We start from the raw sequence: 20,297 nt of genomic DNA, 5'->3' as shown, positions 1-20,297 counted from the left end.
GGAGTGGGGAGGCAGGGTCCTCGCACTGCGTGAAAGGAGGGGCTGCAGGAACCCTGGAGCCCAGCAGGCACCACCACCCCGGCCTACTAACATTCCTTCTCAGGAGTTGATGCTTTTCGTGTAGGCATGGAAATCTCGTGACAAGGATTTGCAGCTTTGCATCAGTCAGGCTGCAGAGAGGGATGGTTGGTGGTGTCCATCTCCTCCACACCCACATCTTGTACCAGGCTCCTGCGGGCACACTCTACCTCACACAGAAACTCTGCAGGTCTCCACACCCCACACCGGCCCCTGTGGGCTTGCCCTGCCACACACATGGACTCCACACCCCACACCGGCCCCTGTGGGCTCTCCCAGCCTCACACAGAAACTACGGGTCTCTGCACCCTGCAGGACTCTGCATCCTGCACTGGGCCCTGCAGGCTCCCCCTGCTGCATGGAGTCTGCATCCCACATTGGGCCCTGCGGGCTCACCCTATGTCACACAGAAACCTTGCAGGTCTCCATACCCCACACTGGGCCCTGAGGGTTCGCCTTGCTGCACACATGGACTCCACACCCCATACCGGGCCCTGTGGGTTTGCCCTGCCTCATACAGAAACCCTACAGGTGTCCACACCCCACATCAGGCCCTGCCCCACACACGGACTCTGCACCCATCCCAGGCCCTGTGGGCTCACCCTGCCGCACACACAAACTCTGCACCCCAGACTGGGCCCTGTGGGCTCGCCCTGCCACACACACGCACACCCTGCTCATCTCTGCACCTGCACGGTGAAGACCTAGTTTCCATGAAGCAGTACTTGACAAAGACGACGTGCAGGGGCCTTCCCAGCTGTTGGGCAGGAGGCAACACAAGGAGCTGATGACCCTGGCCCAGGAGCTGCATGCAGTTCTGTTTACTTCATTTCCCACGTATACTGATGAGCAAACCAGCGGGGGATGACAACACCTGGTGTTTTGAGACTTCCTGCAAGTTGAGGACCACAGAAGGACTCATCACAAGAGTCTGGAACACCCAAGTACCCGTCTGAGTACGGCTGGTGCCTCTTAACAGAAAATGGCAGAACAGACGGTTTCAGGGGAGACCACACACTTCCTCCTCGGGGCAGGTGAGGTGAGGCGGCTGCTCTCTCAGCTGGTGACTCTGCAGGGACTGCAGCTGGCAGAGGGCAAGGCCCGCATGGGGCAGGATGCAAAGCTGTGGTGGCTCCACGGACTTGTTTAAGCTGTCTCCCCGTGAGCTGGTCAGAGAGGCTGTGCTGTTGTGTGACCCCAATTATAAAGTACCACAAATGCTATGTGTCATTTGGAAGTGGCATCCACAACTCCAGCGTTGTGCCTGAGAGGCAGCCAGTCCCAGTGCGCAAAGCTCTCCGGACTTGGACACACCGTTTCCCCATCTGTGAACAGGATGCTCTCTGAGACTCCTGGCCGGATGTGCTGTGATTTCTCACATCAGACCCGGAAAACGATGTGTGTGTGAGGATGGCTTCTAGCTGTGCCTGGGAAGGCCTCCTCAGAGCCTGGCTAAGGGTAGATGGGGTGCAGGTGAGCTGGGTGGGTTTTGGTGAGGTTGATAGGGTGCAGGTGAGCTGGGTGGGTGCTGTGAGGGAGAATGGGGTGCAGGTGAGCTGGGTAGGTGCTGGTGAGGGAGAATGGGGTGCAGGTGAGCTGGGTGGGTATTAGAGAGGATGGGGTGCAAGTGAACTGGGATGATACTGGTGCTGAGGCTGGGGTCTGAGTGGATTGCAGGAGGTGGCAGAGGCAGGAGAGGGAAGCCATGTGCCAGATGTGGGCCCCACCCTGTCTTGGGATCTCCCAGAAGTTGACGGCAGGAGAGGCAGGTCAGAGGGAGACACACGAATTCTTTGGGGACCTACAGGGCCTGCCACCCTGGCTCCTCATCCCTCCATCTTTTATTCATTCATAGTCTGGGTCCCCGGTGCGTATGAGCCCCTCTCTGCTGGCTGCTGGTCACAAGGTTTACCTCCGTGGTGGGAGCAGCCCGGCGGGATGTGTAGACTGGCCCACTGGGGAGAGCCTCCGTGCTCCGCACACAGTCTGCTTTCACTTAGATTTCTCTGATGCCTCTGATCGCCCCTCCACAACCTGGAGTAAAACTCTGAGACAAAGGGGAAAGAAGAAGCTTGTTCTTGTTAAGATCTCTGTGTCCTCCAGCTCCCACAGAGGACGTGTTCTGCTGTGTTCTGTGTCTCCTATGGGAGTGGCCTTTTTCCGTGGCTTTCTCCCTTTCATGGATGACCCAACGTCCTGGCAGGGTTGAGACAGTGGAAGAGCAGGGGGAGCTCCACTGTCGCTGTTGGGAGGGTCAGCATGGCCCGTAGGGAGGGCTCCAGGTCTGGAGAGCGGGGGTCCCAGCACCCCTACTGAGAGGCGGCACTGGTCAGAACCTGGGAAATGTGAAAATCTGGATCCATCCATCCTTCAGGGTCGCCGTGAGGGCATTTAAAACATTTGAGCATGGGCAGCCCGGGTGGCTCAGCGGTTTAGTGCTGCCTTCGGCCCAGGGCGTGATCCTGGAGACCCGGGATCGAGTCCCACATCGGGCTCCCTGCGTGGAGCCTGCTTCTCCCTCTGCCTCTCTCTCTTTCTCTTTCTGTCTCTTATGAATAAATAAATAAATAAAATCTTTGGAAGAACAAAAGCAAAACATTTGAGCAGAGCAGGGAACATCTGAACGCCAGAACCTTCCCACTGAAGCCCCGGGATCGGGTTGGTGCCCATCAGGACTTCAGGGAAACTATGCTATCACCTGGCTGGTGTCCCCGCCAGGTGGCTCCCGAATGCTGACGTGAGGTCGTGGATGGGGAAGCCAGCTGCTCTGCTCCTAACAAGGAACTCTACTGTTGTTCAAAAGCCAAAGATGAGGCAAAATGATGCTAATAGCAAAATTGGGAAATTGCTTTTTCGTGTGGAGTGATTACCTACAGATGCTGTGTCCACCAGCGTCCCCCCTCGCCTCCGGCCCTTCTCTCTGACACAGTCTTTGGGCCTCGAGCTCCTCAGGAAGTGGCTCCAGTATGGCTTCAGGGCGGCTGAGGGTCTGGAGTTTTGTTGGCTGGAGGCGCTTTGCACAAGTGTTTGACAGCCACCGCTCACCTGTCCCCAGCCACACTGAAGGAGGCGGGCCAGCTTTGCTGCAGACACCAGCTCTACGTCCACTTCCTTGCCTGGCTTGTGCTGCTTTGCTGCAAGGCTCTGAGAGGACCACCCCTGGGGGAGCCCAAGCCTTGATTTAGCCCATCCCCAAAAGAATGGAGGTGTCCCTCATGCACCAGCGATTGGCTAGGCATTGTGGCAGTGCCCCACCCTGGGGCGTGGTGCTCGTCTTCCCAGGGCCAGGGGACTGGCCCCGGTTCTGTTGGAACCTGTTTTCTGTTTCCTGGAACTCCAACTGAGATATCGGGCGCTGAGGCTGTGGAGGAGTAAAGAGGAGCCACCATAGTGGGAGCGTGAGTGGGGCCTTCCCCTACCTTGTCCAAGGTCCCTGCAGCGTCTTCTGGAACCCCAGGCTCTGCATCATGCTCTCTTATCTTATGTCTTCTCCCTAGATGTGTTCTTGCTGTTGGTGTAGGCTGAGGGTGCCGTGCTCACCGTGCACTGGTAAATCGAGCCAAGATTCGGGCATCCGTGCTCAGGTGTAACTCCTGGCTGCCCCCTGTTCTGTTCCCCTGTGCCCCTCCTGCTCTTCCCACTCTGGACCTGCTCTGGCTGCGCGCCCTCCCTGTGGGCCAGAGCCAGGTACCCCCTACTGACACACGGCCCTCCCTTCGTGTTGCTCACAGGGTACTCTTTCCAGCGTGGCCCCCTGGTGACCCACCTACACAGAGAGAGCCCATCTTTGGGGTTGGTTTCCAGGCCTGCACCCCATATCCCTGTGTGCTGTTCCTCCACAGATGCTGTCCCAAGTTGCTCAGATCTGGCACTCCTCCGACGGGAAGCCGCTCTTTCCCGATGTCCCGCGTTCAGCAGGCCTTTCGGCTTTTGCCTTTATGGGGAGAGTGAGGGTTTACACCATAGAGTGGAGACGCTTTGTGAAGGGGAAGTGTAGGGCAAGCTGCCGTCTGTTCACAAGTGTGCCCTACTCTCAGAGTATCCCATTGGGGAGAATTCAAAGCATTTGTCTTTGGGGACATCTTTTCAAAATGTTAATTTCTTACTATGGGAAGTTTTATGCAGAGAATCTGTAAGATTACCCCCATGTTTACGGGGTGATTCCCGAAATTACTATCTCATGGACCCATCAGGTTTCCTGGACACCCCTACCCACTTTGTTATTTTGAAGCAAATATTATTTATTTGTTAAATAACCAAATATTCTTCTTTTGAAGCAAATCCTAGACGTCATACTGTTTCAACCTTCAGTATTGCAAAAGCTTACATTTTAAAGCTATTCTGGAATTTGATCAGGCTTTAGCTCCAGTGCTTCTGTGGCTTTGCTGAGCCATTCTCTGGGACACCCAAACTTACTTCCTTGAGGTCACCACTGCAGATGTTAGCATATTCATGCAGAATATTCTTACTCCCCCTTTTCTTAGAGGAAGAGTGTTAGTATAATCTGATCTGCACTTTGCATAATGGCCTGTGGTTTATCCTGGAGTCATTCCATCAATGCAGGCGAGTAGACCTTGGCCATCACATTATGCCGCTCTGCCGAGCTGCGAGACAGCAGAGGGGACCCTACCGTGCCTCTCCTGTTCCTGGGCTGGTGCCGGGACCCTGGGTGCTTTGGAGCATGTCCCAAACATTGAAGTAGTTTAGGTGAAAGTGGTCGCAGAACATGGAAGCCACCCCAGGTGACGCCATGTGGCAGGTGTCCTCCAGGTGTTTACATAGCCCATCAAATCCATGCCTCAAGTAGGAACCCAGGCCCACGTGGAAGCGTTGAGGAACTGATGTTTTTTTGCCTGTCTTTCAGATGTAATTTGCCCGCATCCAGATGCTTCTGCAGAAAAAGCCAGAAATGTCCTCGCTGTGGAAACCGTCCCTGGAGAGCTGGTAGGAGCACAAGCAGCTCATCAGCCAGCCCCAGGGCACCCAAATTCCATTAATTTCTCTTTCAAACAGTGGGGCACTGAGCTCAAGTGAGTCTTTGGAAAGCAACATATGAAACTGAAAATTGATTATTTCTGATGTTATAATCTTATGTATGAAATTCTGAAAGCACCTTGCATTTGTCATTGACAAGGTCCTTTCAGGTAGTTGGTGTTTTTTTTTTTTTTTTAGCATGTGGGGAATGCCTGTTGCTTGCCTCATATTGTGCCAAGCAGAAGCTGGCCTGGAAGACTTCTGTCTGAGGTCTTGGGGCTCCCAGGGGGCCAGCCCCCTTCCTAGGCCCCCAAGGCCACACCTCAGGCTTCTGTCCTCTGCTTGTGTGTGAGCAAGCGAGAGGGGCCTGAGCTGTGTTTTTAGGAAATACTTTATGTATTTTACGGAGACATGATTCACGGACCATAATGTTCACCCATTTAAAATGTAAGGTTTGGTGGTTTTTAGCACACATGGCCGAACCTTAGTACCTGCTAGCATCCCCTTCCCATTTCCCTGCACCTTTGGCAACCACAGATCTGCTTTCTGACCCTGTGGGCTTGCCTGTCCTACACATATGCTGAAAATGGCCTCCCAGGAGATTTTGTACCTGGCGCCTTTCACTGACCTGCTGTTAGCAGGGTCCAGCCCTGTCATAGCCTTGGTTAGGGCTTCATGTCGTGTTACAGGGAAACAAGGCTCTACTATGTGGGCAGACCACCTGTGTGTGTCCTTCTGTTGGCGCACATGCGGGTCCTCTCCACATGATGGCTGTTATGAACGGTGCTACTGTGAACACTGGGGACAGGTTTCGATTCTCTTGGGTCTGCAGTGGGAGTGGCACTGCCCGGCTGGGCACTAAGTTTGTGCATGCCCTTCTTCAGAGGCCACCTCGCATTGCGTCCCCAGCAGCATATGTGGAGGTTACAGCTCCCACACCCTCCTGGTGCTTGGTTTTCTCGTTATCCCCAGTGGTGGAGTGGAGCCTCATGGTTGGGATTTGCATTTCCCTGGTGACTAATGGTACTGCGCAGCTTCGTGTGCTTATTGGCCGTTTGTAGATCTTTATTTTTTTATTTTTTTTATTTTTATTTTTTAGGATAATTTGAACACTGAAAGTAGAGCCTGCTTTATTTTGAAAGATGCATTTCAGAGATATGAATGAACATATCATCAAGTTAAGAAAATTGCCAATATACAGAGTTGTTGACATTAGATGAATAATAGTTTAATAGCAGAGGCTGGCACTTAGGTACATCTTTTTTTTTTTTTTTTTTTTTTTAGTGAAAAACCCTACTGGTTTTATTTTATTTTATTTTATTTTTTTTAATTAATTTTTATTGGTGTTCAATTTACCAACATACAGAAAAACACCCAGTGCTCATCCCGTCAAGTGTCCACCTCAGTGCCCGTCACCCATTCCCCTCCAACACCCGCCCTCCTCCCCTTCCACCACCCCTAGTTCGTTTCCCCGAGTTAGGAGTCTTTATGTTCTGTCTCCCTTCCTGATATTTCCCAACATTTCTTCTCCCTTCCTTTATATTCCCTTTCACCATTATTCATATTCCCCAAATGTTTGTAGATCTTTAAAGAGACATCCCATTAGATCCTTTGTCCACTTAATTGCGTTTTCTTTCTTTTATGTCTTGATGGTATTCACAGGCTGACATGCATAGAACTACCTTGTTCTTTTAATTTTTTTTTGAGAAAGGCAGAAGCAGGGTGGGGGGGCAGAGAGGGAGGAAGAATCTCAAGTAGACTCTGCACCCAGCATTGAGTCTCACACGGGGCTCAATCTCTCTACCCTGAGATCTCGATCTGAACTAAAATCAAGAGTTGGATGCTTAACCGACTGAGCCCCCCCGGGTGCCCCCAAATTGCCTTTTTGTAAATACTTAAATTTTAGAACAGTTTTAGGGTTACAATAAATCGAGAGGAAAAATTTTTTTATACATCCTTTCCCCACCCTCACCCCCACCCCTACCCCCATCGTCACAAGAGTGGTATATTTTGTACTATGGATGAGCCTGCATCGACACAGTGTCCTGATCCAAAGTACATCATGTACGTTAGGGTAACTCTTGCTGTTGTGCATTCTGTGGGTCTGGACACCCATATAACGACGCGTGTCCACCTATTAATAGTATCCAGTGGAGTATTTTCATTGCCCTAAAAAATCCTCCATACTCTGCTTATTTATCTTGCTCCCTGACCCACCTCTAACAATCACTGATCTGTCCATTGTCTCCATAGTTTTGAATGTCAGTTTTATTGGAATCACAGAATAGTGGTCTTTTCTGATTGGTTTCTTTCACTTAGTAATATGCATGTAAGGTTCCTCCATGTCTTTTCATCCTGATAGCTCATCTGTTTTTAGTGCTGAATGATATCCCATTGTCCAGACATAGACAGTTTATTAATCCATTCACTTATTGAAGGGCATCTTTATTGCTTCCGAGTTTGGGCGATTATGAACAAAGCTGCTGTAGACATCCACGTGCAGGTTTTGTATGGGCATAAGAGTCTTAACTCCTTTGTGTAAATGCCAAGGAGTATGACTGTCGGGGATTGTATGTAAGAGCATGTTCACTTTTGTAAGAAGCTTCCAAACTGTCTCAAAGTGACCACACCATGCAACATTCCCACCATCAGTGAATGAGAGTGCCTGTTGTCCCACATCCTCACCAGCATTTGGTGGTGTTGGGGTTCCAGATTTTGGCCATTCTAGGTGTGTGGTGGTAGCTCACTGATGTTTTAATTTGCATTTCCCTGATGATGTATGATATAGAGCATCTTTTCGTATGCTTAGTTGGCATCGTATATCTTCTTTGATGGGGTGTGTCTATTAAGGTCTTTGGGCCACTTTTTAACTGAGTTGTTTTCCTATTGTTTTGAGAAATCTTTGTAGATTTTGGATAACAGTCCTCTGTCAGATGTGTCTTCTGCTAATATTTTCTCCCAGTCTGTGGCTTGTCTTCTAATTCTCTTGATATTGTCTTTCCAAAGCAGAAGTTTTGACTTGAAAGCAAGTCCAGTTAATCATTATTTCATCCATGAATCGTGTCTTTGGTGTTGTATCTAAAAAGGCATCAGAACACCAGGGTCATCTAGATTTTCTCCTATGTTATCTTCTGGGAGTTTTAGATGTTTTGCATTTTACATTTTGGTGTATTGTTGAGTTGATTGTTGTGAACAGTGTAAGGCCTATGTCTAGATTCATCATTTTGCATGTGGATGTCCAGTTGTTGCAGCACCTTTTGTTAAAGAGACTGTCTTTGCTCTGTTGTTTTGCCTTTGCAAATCAGTGGACTGTATTAATGGGGGTTTATTTCTCAGCTCACTGTTCAGTTCCATTAACATGTTCTTTCTCCAGTATCATGGTTTTAATTACTGTAGCTTTATACTAAGTCTTAAAGTCAGGTATGTCAGTTCTCCAGCTTTGTTCTTCTTTTTCAATATCATGTTGGCTATCTTGGGTCTTTTGCCTCTCCATGTAAACTTGAGAATCACTTTGTCAGTATCTACAAAATAACTAGCTGGGATTTTGATTAGAATTGCATTGAATCTGTTGATCAATTTTGGAATAACTGACATCTTGACAAAATTAAGTCTTCCTACCCATAAACATGGACAGTCTTTCCATTCTTTCATTCATCTGTTTCATAGTATTCCTCACATAGATCTTATATATATAATGTATGTATATGTGTTTTTTTATATTTATACCTGTTTCATTTTCAAGGGTGCTCATGTAAATATTACTGTGTTTTTAATTTCAAATTCTACTTATTGGTATATAGGAAAACACTTGGCTTTTGTATATTAACCTTGTATCCTAAAATGGGACTGTACTTACCTAATTTCAGGAGTTTTTGTTTATTCTTTCAGAGTTTTTACATAGATGATCATGTCATCTTGAATAAAAACAATTTTGTCGGGATCCCTGGGTGGCGCAACGGTTTGGCGCCTGCCTTTGGCCCAGGGCGCGATCCTGGAGACCCGGGATCGAATCCCACGTCGGGCTCCCGGTGCATGGAGCCTGCTTCTTCCTCAGCCTGTGTCTCTGCCTCTCTCTCTCTCTCTCTGTGACTATCATAAATAAATAAATAAATAAATAAATAAATAAATAAATAAATAAAAAACAAAACAAAACAATTTTGTCTTTCTTCCCATTTTGTGTACCTTTAATTTCTTTTTCTTACCTTATTATATTAGCAAGGATTTCTGGTACAGTGTTGAAAAGGAACGTCCCTGCCCTGTACCTGATCCTACCTGATCCCTGTACCTGAAACTTTGAGTTTCTTACCATGAAATATGATGTTGGCTGTAGGATTTTTGTAGAGAGTTTTTATTAATTTGAGAAAGTTCCCTCTATTCCTAGTTTACTGAGAGTTTTTATCATGAACAGGTGTTGCATTTTGTCAAATGCTTTTTCTGTGTCGATATGAACCTATTATGTGATTTTTTAAAATTTTTAGCATTTTGATATGATGGATTACATTCATCTTTCAAATGTTGAATTAGCCTTGCATATCTAGGATAAATCCTACTTGGTTGTGGGGTATAATTATTTTCATATATTGTTGGATTCGACTTGCTTATATTTTCTTGAGGATTTTTGTATCTGTTCATGAGAGACATTGGTCTGTAGTTTTCTTGCAATGCCTTTTTGTGATTTTGGTATTATTAGGGGAATCCTGGCCTCATAGAATGAGTCAGGACGTATTCCCTCTGCTTCTGTCTTCTGAAAGAGATTGGACAGGATTGGTGTAATTCCTTCCCTAAATGTTAGGTAGAATTCACCAGTGGATCCATCTGGGCCTGGTGCTTTCTGTTTTGGAAGGTTATTATTGTTTCAGTATTTTTAATAGATATAGAACTATTCAGGTCATCTTTTTTTTTCCTCATGTAATTTTTGGCGGATTGTGTCTTTCAAGGATTTGGTCCATTTCATCTAAGTTACCACATTTATGGACAGAATTGTTTATAGTATTTCTTTATTATCTTTTTAATTTCCATAGGATCTATAATGATGTCAGCTGTTTCATTTCTGATATTAGTGCTTTGTGTTTTCTCTTTTTTTCTTAGCCTGGCTAGAGGCTTATTGAATTGATTGATCTTTCCAAAGGACCAGATTTTGTGCCTATTAATTTTATGTTGACAATTTCATTGGTTTCTGCTCTAATTATTATTTTCTTATTTTTGAATATAATTTGTCCTTTTTTTAGTTTCTTAAGTGGAAACATAGATTATTGATTTTAGATCTTTCTTTCTTCCTACTATGTGCATTCAGTGCTATACACTTACCTCTGAGCACTGTTTTGGCTGCATCCCACAACCTTTGATAAGTTGCATTTTCATTTTCATTTAGTTTAAAACATTTTAAAGTATCTCTTGAGATTTCTTCTTTGACCTGTGTGTTTTTAGAAGTGCATTGTTTATTCTCCATGTATTTTGGGGTTTTTGTTATGTTTCTGTTAGTGATTTCTAGTTCAATCCCCCTGTGTTCTGAAGACAGGCATAGGATTTCTATTCTGTGAAATTTTTGGGGCTGTGTTTTGTGGCCTGGAATGTGGTCTGTCTTGGTGAGTGTTCTGTATGAGCTCGAGAGAAATGTGCATTCTGCTGTTGCTGGACAAAGTTGTCTACACATCAGTTATATCCAGTTGACTGATAGTTGTTGAGTTCAGCTAAGCCCTTACTGATTTTCTGCTGCTGGGTCCTTCCAGTTCTGACAGAAGATGCTGACGTGTCACACTATGGTAGTAGGTCCTTCTGTTTGTCCCACAGTTTTGTCAACACTGTGGTGTTGGGGCATATGCACTGAGGATTGCTGTGTGCCACCTTTATCCTTCATGACTTCCCTTACTTTGAAGTCTGCTCTGAGATTCACACAGCTGCTCCTGCTTGCTTTTGTTTTTTTTGTTTTGTTTTTTTTTTATTATTTATTTATGATAGTCATACAGAGAGAGAGAGAGGCAGAGACATAGGCAGAGGGAGAAGCAGGCTCCATGCACCGGGAGCCCGACATGGGATTCGATCCCGGGTCTCCAGGATCGCGCCCTGGGCCAAAGGCAGGTGCCAAACCGCTGCGCCACCCAGGGATCCCTCCTGCTTGCTTTTGATGAGTGTGGTTGGCACAGTGTGTTTTTCTCCTTTTATTTTTCATCTATATGTATGTGTATTTAAAGCGGGTTTCTGGAGACAGCATGCAGTTGGGCCCTGCGTTTTGATCTGCTCTGACCACCCCTGTTAACTGCTGCGTGTGGGCCATTGGCATTCATGGTGATTCTTGATGCAGTTGTATTAATATGTTTGTTTCTGTTTTCTGTTTGTTGCCCTTGTCATCTGTTCCTGGTATTTGTCTCTTACTCTTTTTCTGCCTCCTGTAGTTTTATGTTCTTTTATTTTTTAAGTGATCTCTGTGCCCAACATGGGGCTCAACATTGTGACCCTGTGATCAAGAGTCGTGTGCTCCAGCAACAGAGCCAGCTGGGTGCCCCTGCCTCTCTGGTTTTCATTGACCATTTTACATGGTTTCATTTTTTTTTCTCCCTCCTTATTAGCATATTCAGTTATACTTCTTTTTTAGCTTTTTTAGCAGTTGCTCTGGAGTTTGTAACACACATTTACCGCTAATCCAAGTTCACTTTAAAAATCACACTGTGCTGGGGATCCCTGGGTGGCTCAGTGATTTAGCACCTGCTTTGGCCCAGGGTGTGATCCTGGGGTCCCGGGATCGAGTCCCACGTCAGGCTCCCTGCATGGAGCCTGCTTCTCCCTCTGCCTGTGTCTCTGCCTCTCTCTCTCTCTCTCTCTCTCTCATTAATAAATAAATAAAATCCTAAAACAACAGCAACAACAACAACAAAAACCATACTGTGCTGCTCTACAGGTGGGTGGGAACCTTGTAATAGCAAAGTCATCACAGCTTCTGCCTCCGTATCGCTGTTGTCATGTAAGTGAGGGGGTGCATGGGAGTGTATGTCGTGTTCACGTGGGGGAGTGGAGGAGTGTGTGTTGTGTGTGTGTGTGTGTGGGGAGCGTGGGAGTGTGTGTCATGTGATAGGGAGCACGTGTCATCTACCCATGGGGCGCACGGGAGCATGTACACAGTGCACACATGTAAGCAAACACGTCATTGGCATTATTATTTTGATCAAGCTGTTACCTGTTATATCAGGTAAAAACGAGAAATCTGTATTTTACTAACCCTTCCTGTGTTCCAGATTTGTCCTTTCTTCTTGGTGGATCTATCTGACCTGGGTCATCATCTTCTTTCTAAAGAACTTATCACTCTTGCAGGTCTGCTACCAACCAGCTCCCTCCCTGTTTATCTGCGGAAGCCTCTTTCTCCTTCACTCTTGAAGGCTGATTTTGCAGAGTGCAGGGTTCCCCCGTGCTGGTTTCTCTCTGCACACATCTTGTACAGTTTCCGAGAAGACGCTGATGCAGCTCTTATCTTTGTTCCTCTGGAGGTCAGGTGTTTATTTTCCTCGGACTTCCCTCCAGATTTATTCTTCACCTTTGATTTTTCTGTAATTAGGAGATGGTGTGCTAGGTTATGAGGTTTTGAGCCTCTATTTTGCTTGGTCTCTCTGAGCTTCGTGGAGCTGTGGTTTGGTGCCTGACGTCACTTTTGAAAAATACCCTCCTTGATTTGAATATGTATCCCTCTCCTCTCCATCTCCTCCTGGTGCAGATGGATGGTGCGTGTTCGGTACTTGTCACTCACTCCTTGGATGGTCTATTCTTTCTCTCCACTTCCGCTAACGCAGTCTGTCAGTTGTGCTCTTTGGTGCTGGAAGATTCTGCAGATGTGCCCTCCAGCTCACAGTCTTTCCTCAGCTATGTCTGTTCTAACGACAAGCCCAGCAGGGGTGCTTCTCATTTCTCTTCTTTTAATTTCTGTCATTTTTTTGGGGGGGGGTTCTCTCTTGAGGTCTTTGTCTCTCTGTTTACATTGCCCATCTGACCTTGCATACTGGATGCTGTATCCTTAGAGCTCTTAGCATGTTAACGAGAGTCATTTTACATTCCTGGTCTGATAATTCCCACATCTCTGCCTCGTCTGTATCTGCTGCTTTCTCTCTCTCCACATCATGTTGTTTTGCCTTGTTCCTTTTTCTAGACGGCTGGACAGGACATACTGGGAGAAGGAATGCTATAGGCTGGCCCCTGAGGAGGTGGTGGGGAGGGCCTCGGGTTCTGTGGTCCTGTGACTAGTGAAGACCCACAAGGGTTTCTCCATCTCTTCCTTCCCCGTAGGCAGGACAGCAGGAGGGACCAGGGTTGGGGGTCCCCACACCCAGGTCAGTGGGGCTCTGCTATCACCCTAGCAGGGTGGGCTCTGGCTAACCAGGTCCTCCAAGGGCACAACCTTGTTAACAGCAGGGTGCTCTGGAGAATTTAAAACTGCTCCCTTCCTGTCTCCCTGCCAGAAGCCTGAAGGGACTTTCCCCCAAATTCTCTGGCAAAGCCTATTGGAACTCCTGGAGGAAACCTCACAGCACCTTGGGGGGGTCTGCACGAGCCTCCAGCGACTGCCTGTTACAGGTCGGGGTCCTGCTCTGGTGCCACGGTGCCGCTGAGTCTCCCCTGTAGGAAGCCAGGCCTCCCATGCTTGCTGCCTGTCACTCCCATCTGGGGGCAGCGCTTTGCCCCATGTCCCCCGTCCCTTGAGGATCCGAGGGGATGTGTTGTCTTTTCCGAAGTTCAGCTCTCTACTTGCCTTTGGGATTGAGGGGCTACTCCCAAGCTCCTCATTGTGGGACAGGAACCTGAATGCCCTGCTGCCTCCTTCCTGCTGAGCTGGGGGAGCTCTGGAGTCAAGGTGTTTCTCCTCCTCTTTGGAGCAACCCTTTATGGTGGCAGCTGCGGAGCCCTAGGGACTCGGCTCAGTGTAGATGGTGCTGTGGGGAGGCGGCTGGAGCTCCCTGATTTCCCGCGGGGCACCTGGGCCACATGCAGTTGGTGGCTGCGGGGACCGTGCATGTGTGGGGACACGTTTTTTCACACGTGGCCCCATCCTTCCTTCACCTTTATGGTGGGATTCAGACTCCTCCGTGTGTTGTCAGTTGTTAAAATATAGCCACAGTTTGCACAGAAGCTGAATGGGGTGTGGCAGGGCACCTGGCCCTCAGGGGACTCGCCTTTGCTTGTCCAGCCATATGCTGCACATCCTGCTCTTCTCTGCCCGTGCTGTCATCCCGCATTGGGAGCGTCCCTGGCCCTCTTCCACCTGCAGGGGTCTCCGTGGTCTGTAGTCTGTCCTGTAGGCCCCCGTGTCCCCATGTTCTGACTCCCAGAACCACTGTGTGTGGCCACGGGATCCTTGCTCCACCAGGATCTTCATGCACTGGGGGTTCTCTGCTGATGCCCTGACCAGCTTGTCCACTCATCCAGCACCTGGGCAGGTACAGGGGCCGGGGCTCCATGCTCCAGGAGATGTTTGGGAGCTGCTGAGACACTGTCTCTCTGTATTACAGGCTAAGTAGTTAAGGTTAGAGCAGGAAGGTGACTCAGGTCATAGCAGGCATGCAGCAGGGCACTCAGGGTCCCCTGGTTGGAGCTGGGGGTGTCCCTACCCTCACCCCAGTGCCCATCATAAGAACAAAATTGGGAAACTGTTGATTTGCCAGATTTTCATACCTGACTCAGCTAAGAGTTAAAGTGGAGCACAGGGGCAATGGATCTGTCCCCCAGGTGCTTCCGTGTCCTTGACTGTGGGTGGTTGTGTCTAGGAAAGCATGCACACGTCTCCTGCTCATGATGATGACGTTCGGCGAGTTGTCAGTGGGGGCTGCCATTTGCCGCTTGCACCTCTGTGAGGTGGCCTTGCGAGAGCCATACAGCCCGAGTGAGCGTGGTCCCCACTCTATGACAGCTAGTGTGGGCAGGTTTCTTCACATCCTATGCATCTGTTCTCGACTGGGAAACTGGGTGGTGATCACATATCCTGGGAGCCCAGGCAGGCAGTGTGGGGTGCTGCGTCTGAGCTGCCCTTGGGGAGCCCTGGACACGGCCACACCCGTGCTGTCGTCAGGGAAACAAACAACAGAGCTGTTGTCTGTGGAAACTCTCTTGGAGAAACCCTAGTGCTCGCTTCCTGGCCCGTGGATCTTGGGTTCATGTGTTGTCTTCTTACTTATGTGAAGGTTTAAATGGGATGCTTTGGGCACGGGAAGGAAGCTCCTTCAGCAATCGTGGATAGTGCAGCAGTGTTCCGGTTATGAACTGACAGCTCAGAAATGATGTGTTTGCATAAATTTGAAACAGTATCTCGTTTAGGTGCAGTCAGGCCTCAGGTAGTCAGGTCATACTCTGCTGTGCTTTCACCCTGCATCCCTGCCCCCGGCGCCCCAGGGAAAGACGTTTTCAATCCCACGCATGATGCACACGAGCCCGTCGTGCTCCTGCCAGCCTCTCCCCTCCTAGTGGTTTGCTCCTCGCCAGCCACACCTGTGTCCTTGTTGTCCTGTCAGCAAAACATGGAGGAAGCCCATCTGGACCAAAAGGAATTGTCCTTTTTTCTGTGAAAAATAAGTTGAGCACTTGGGGGAAATTTGATAAAAGCAAGTCACTGAAAAGTCACTGTGAGGTTGTAGGTGATGTGCTTGGGGAAAAGTTGAGAACAACCTGTGGACCCTGTACATAGATGAAACAGGTTTGGACGAGTGAGCTGATGTCTGGTGGGTGCAGTTCACCTGGGAGGAATGCCAGGGAGCGCGGTTGGCAGCCTCGGCTCGAGGACGAGGCGTTGGCAGCACAGGTACTGACACCTGTAGAGGCAACCTGTAGTTATTCTGAGATGGTTTCCTGCTTTTACCAAGCTTTCCATTAATCCACCAGCAGTCCAGGTCACTTTGGGTCAGAGAATTGTCCTCCTGAGAGGTTCAGGCTGGTCTGCATGCACGTGGGTTGGGGGCAGGCGTGTGTGAGCGAGACGGGGTGGTGTGTGGGAGTTGTGTGTGGGCTATCATGGTGCTGCAGGTGGTGTGACCACCATGAGCAGTGTCCCACGGCTCTGCCGGCATGGATGCTGGGTCTGCTGATGGGTTCTGAGCTCTGCCTGCTGTGTGACTGGCAGCTCCCAGGTCCTGCTGTCCCTCCTGTACAGCTGGTCCCACCCCAGCCGCTGCTCTCTATGCCCAGCCTGGGCTTGGGAATCATGGCCCTGCCGCTTGTCAGCTGTGTGGTGCTGAGCCAGTGACCAAACCTCTCTGGGCTTGACATTCCCCATTAGTAAACGGGTGTGTGTGTGTGCACATGTGTGTATGTGCCCTCCCGCTGGTGGGTGCAAGGCCCGGCTCAGTGTCTGTACTCCTTGTGAGTACTCAGGACATGGTGGCAAAGGGAGCTGGTCCTGTGGACATGGCCGTTGCTCTCATGACAGTGTCTGCTGAGCCAGTGGGTGTGGTGCAGGTGGTGGCCAAGGAGACCAAGCTAGCTGGGAGTGCATGCGCGTCCTGCCAGGCCCTGCCCTGACCCTTTGGTCTCGCTTCCTGCTTGAGCCTTGGACCTGGTGGGAATAGTGACTTGTGTGCGCGGCTAGCCATCCTGGAGGGATGTTTCAGTTTTCTGCCAGCTGGAACCCTGCATGCAGAGGTTCGATGCATCTGCGGAGGCCATTCCCAGAGCTGTGACGTGTTTATTTGTGGTTTTCCTTGCGGGCACAGCTCTGTGCAGAAAAGACAAAGTGCTAAAGCCTCAGTATAGGACTTGGAAAAACTGCTAAAACTTCAGTTTTTAATGGATGTTACAATGTGGGGTGCACTGTTTGTAGGGTGGGAGCTGACAGGCCTTGTGGAGTGTGAGGGCCTGCTCAGTATGCCCGTCCAGCAGCTCTCTTGACCTCAGCCATCCCTGCACTCCATGTCCAGGGCCATGCATCACAAGGGCCAGAGCCTCGTGATGTCACGCCACCAAAACTGCTATAGGCCATTAGGCCTGGCCAGAAAGTGTGGTCAGTCACCTGGAGTGCCCGAGATGACCTCAGGGGATGTCAGTGCCTCATCCAGGGGTGTAACTGCCCATGTTTCCTATTGTATTTAGAGTTGGGAGCTGGGAGGGGTACCTTGTCTGCATCGTTTGCAGGTCCTGGACCCTTCCATCGCAGGGACCCTACTCTCAGTGACCCGAATCCCTTCTTCCCACCACCTCAAGCCTTTCAGAGGCTCATCATCACCATCAGCTGAAGGCCATGTTGTAAACATGGGCTTGGAGGTCCAGTGGGCTCATTACTGTCGCTGGGCTGCTGGGCTGCTTTCCATTCTACAGACACAGGTGCCCTCCACCCCCCTGCCTCATGCCGTCCCCCTACTGGGTGCGTTCTCTCTCCTAGGAGTCCCAGCCATGCCTCAGAGCAGCCTCACTCTGCCCCCACCCTGAGCTTCTCCTCCACAGCTGTCCTACTACTGGTCAACCTTATGTTCCTCTGCATTCAGGCCTGTGGCCTACCTCCTGCTAGAGCCCGTATGTCCCCAGCACCTCACACAGCCCTGGGCATGTGTGGGTTGCCTCAGCCTGGTTGGGGAAGGACTCACAAGTGACGGGACCCAGGACCCTCCAGGGGCAGAAGTGCTTGGCCCCTGCACCTGTCCTGCTCCGTGTGAGCGGCCATCTGCCCCAGGGCTGGCAGGTGCTCTTGGGGCCATCGCTGTGCTTGGCCTTTTTTTTTTTTTTAAGATTTTATTTATTTATTCATGGGACACAGAAAGGCAGAGACACAGGCAGAGGGAGAAGCAGGCTTCCTGTAGGGAGCCTGATATTGGACTTGATCCCAGGACTCCAGGGTCATGCCCTGGGCCCAAGGCAGACTCTCAACCACTGTGTTTCCCTGTGTCCCCCATACAGGGTGGGGCTGAGGTGCCTGCAGGTCAGAGCTGGCCGCTTGTGGCCCTTGGGCAGGGCAGTGGCGGGTGGGGTGTCACGCATGAGGCCATGGGTGCAATTAGGGGCCAAGCCAGTGATCACTGCCCACCGCCCTGGTGTGCTAAGGTGTGATAGGGGAGGCTCTGCAGGACGACGGGTCTTCACTTAGGTCTTAGCACACGGAGGGGCTGCAGAGGGAAAGGTGGGTGTGCGGCACTGACCACAGGTTTCCCTGAGTCGCCAAGTCTGCATGGCCAGAAGCTCGGGTACTGGGTGCCAGGGGAGGTGGGGGCCCGGGGCGGAGGGGTGGGTGCAGGTGTCGGGCTGTGGGGAACTGGTGGGGCCACACCTGCCTGGGCATTCGCCAATGACACGATCTTTACTTCAAGGGGGTTTTGAGTGTTGAACTTTGCTGAGATGAGTATGGACACAGAAGTAGGGCAGAATTATTTGTCCACATTAGGTGGACGGGCACGCAGCAGAGGGCCTTTTCCATGTCACTCTGTCGGCACTGAAGCTGCTTTAACCATAGATGTGACATCCCAGACTCGTACGCTGGCCCAACTGTGCACTGTAATGAGAAGGGGTTTTTCACAGCCCGTGGCTCTTCGCTCTGGCTGCTGCAGCAAATTGCCGCACAGCAGAGCCGGGGAGCGACCTGAGTTCTCCTCCTGTACTTGGAGCCCGAAGTCCAAAATCAGTCCCAGGGACTAATGTTAGGGTATCAACCGGATGCTTCTGGAGCCCTGGGGCTGTGGTGCTTGCACACCAGCCCGCCCCTGAGGACACGGTGATGCTCCCCATCTTGAGGCCCTAAATCTCCTCCACAGGCCCATTCCAATTATTTCTGCATTTTTACCATTTTAGACAGTGTGTCTGCATCCTTGTGAGACTATATCTGAAGAGCTCATTGTTGCTGGGGGATGGCTGTGGTCAATCAGAGGGGCTGTGCCCTACTGGTGACCCCAGCATGGCCTGTGTTGGTCACACATCATAAATGTGCATGGAGAAACTGATATGAAATACATAAGTTTGGAAGCAGCTGTTCTTGTATAGATGACTGGCGTTTACAGACACTTGGGGCCGAATGTGTGGTTCTCAAGTTGCCGTCGGCTGCCTACTAGCTTCTGTCTGTTTAGGTCCATCATTGAAGCAGAGTGGCACAGTGCTCAGGGGCACAGAGGTCTGGCTCAGGTTTGTCACTTGAGTGGGTCTTGGAGGAGCGAGCATGGTCTGAGAAGGGCCCTGAGCCTCTGCCAGGAGGGCCCCGTTTAAACAGCCGTGAGCTCAGTGGTGTGCGTGGAGCAGGTGGGATGTGAGGCTTGAGGACGGTGTGCTCAGTGGCCTCCGTCCCTGCAGAAGCTCTGAGCCAGTGATGTGCTCCGTGGTGTTTCGCTTACTGAGTTTTTGCTTTGAGTCTGCTTCCTCACCTGGGGCTTGGCACGTGGTGCCTCCTTGTGGAGCAGAGGGCGAGCTCTGCTTTGTGCAAGCAGCCTGGCCACGGGGCAGAAGTGGGGAAACTCCTAAGTTGTGTAAACAGCTGTTCCTGGCAGCATCCCCGTCTGCTCTTCCCAGCTCTTGGTTCCTTCCTGCACTCACCCCTTTGAGAACCAGGGCGGAGAGCTGGTGACACCTCCAGCCCGCAGTGCTGTCTGTGAGTGGCAGCTGGAGCTGCCGTGGGGGCCGCGTGCCCGTGCACAGCCACCTAAGCAGCCGGTGTGCCAAAAAAGTGTATCAGGCATGTGTGGGCGTGTCCTTTTCTTCCCGAGCAGCTGTTTGCACAGCTTCCTGCACAACTGCCATCCTTGTAAAACACCCTGCTTGTTGCGTGCTAGCGGGCATCTGCGAGGACATGCCACAGTCGCCAGTGGGAGAGACCTTCGGGGACAGGCAGCATGTGGACGGTGCCATACGCCATCTGTCTGCCAGCCCCCGCGTGGCCCCAAGTACACGCACCAAGAACTCATGGGCAGGTGTAAGTCCAGGCCCCCAGGGCTCTGCAGGAGGCAGTGGTGGGAACCTAACCAACCTAACGGTGTTAATAGTTTCCCTGCAGTCTTCTATCTAGAGCACTTTAATATGGTTCAAATCAGGTGAAAACAATGTGCTTCGTGAACCCACCAGTGTTGAGAAAGGACGGCTTTCGGTGAGGCTGTCATTGGTCTGCCTCCCACAGCCTCACTCTGTTCCCCGCTGCTTGTCCACCTCAGGGAATCCCACATGGTGCACGTTTCTCCCTCCCCTTGGCTTTAACCACCTCATCGAGGTGTAATCACCTGCAGGAAACTCGTGTTAGGTGTTCAGGCCTATGAATTTCCAAAACCATTCATGGTCGTGTAGATACCTCCGTGATGGAGATGTCGGGCGTTTCC

At 50.3% G+C, this 20,297-nt stretch overlaps 1 protein-coding gene across 5 annotated transcripts in view; it reads left to right on the top strand.

Annotated features, from left to right (window-relative positions):
• Positions 1-20,297, top strand: part of TBC1D2B (TBC1 domain family member 2B) — a 63,203-nt gene that overhangs the window by 17,205 nt on the left and 25,701 nt on the right. For 4 of the 5 annotated variants that reach the window (XR_011997136.1, XM_072737508.1, XM_072737510.1 and 1 more), the window contains exon 3: positions 4,943-5,108. Coding sequence is in view for 4 of the 5 variants with exons in the window: in XM_072737508.1 (XP_072593609.1) it covers positions 4,943-5,108 (166 nt within the window). In the remaining variant the exon portion in view is untranslated. Of the gene's footprint in view, positions 1-445; positions 1,113-4,942; positions 5,109-20,297 lie in introns of those variants that run through there. The other variant, XM_072737509.1, reaches the window with a different exon arrangement.

Source organism: Vulpes vulpes, chromosome 14 (assembly GCF_048418805.1).
Source record: "Vulpes vulpes isolate BD-2025 chromosome 14, VulVul3, whole genome shotgun sequence".
In the NCBI taxonomy this organism is placed as follows: domain Eukaryota; kingdom Metazoa; phylum Chordata; class Mammalia; order Carnivora; family Canidae; genus Vulpes; species Vulpes vulpes.
This window is presented reverse-complemented; position numbering and strand designations above follow the sequence as displayed.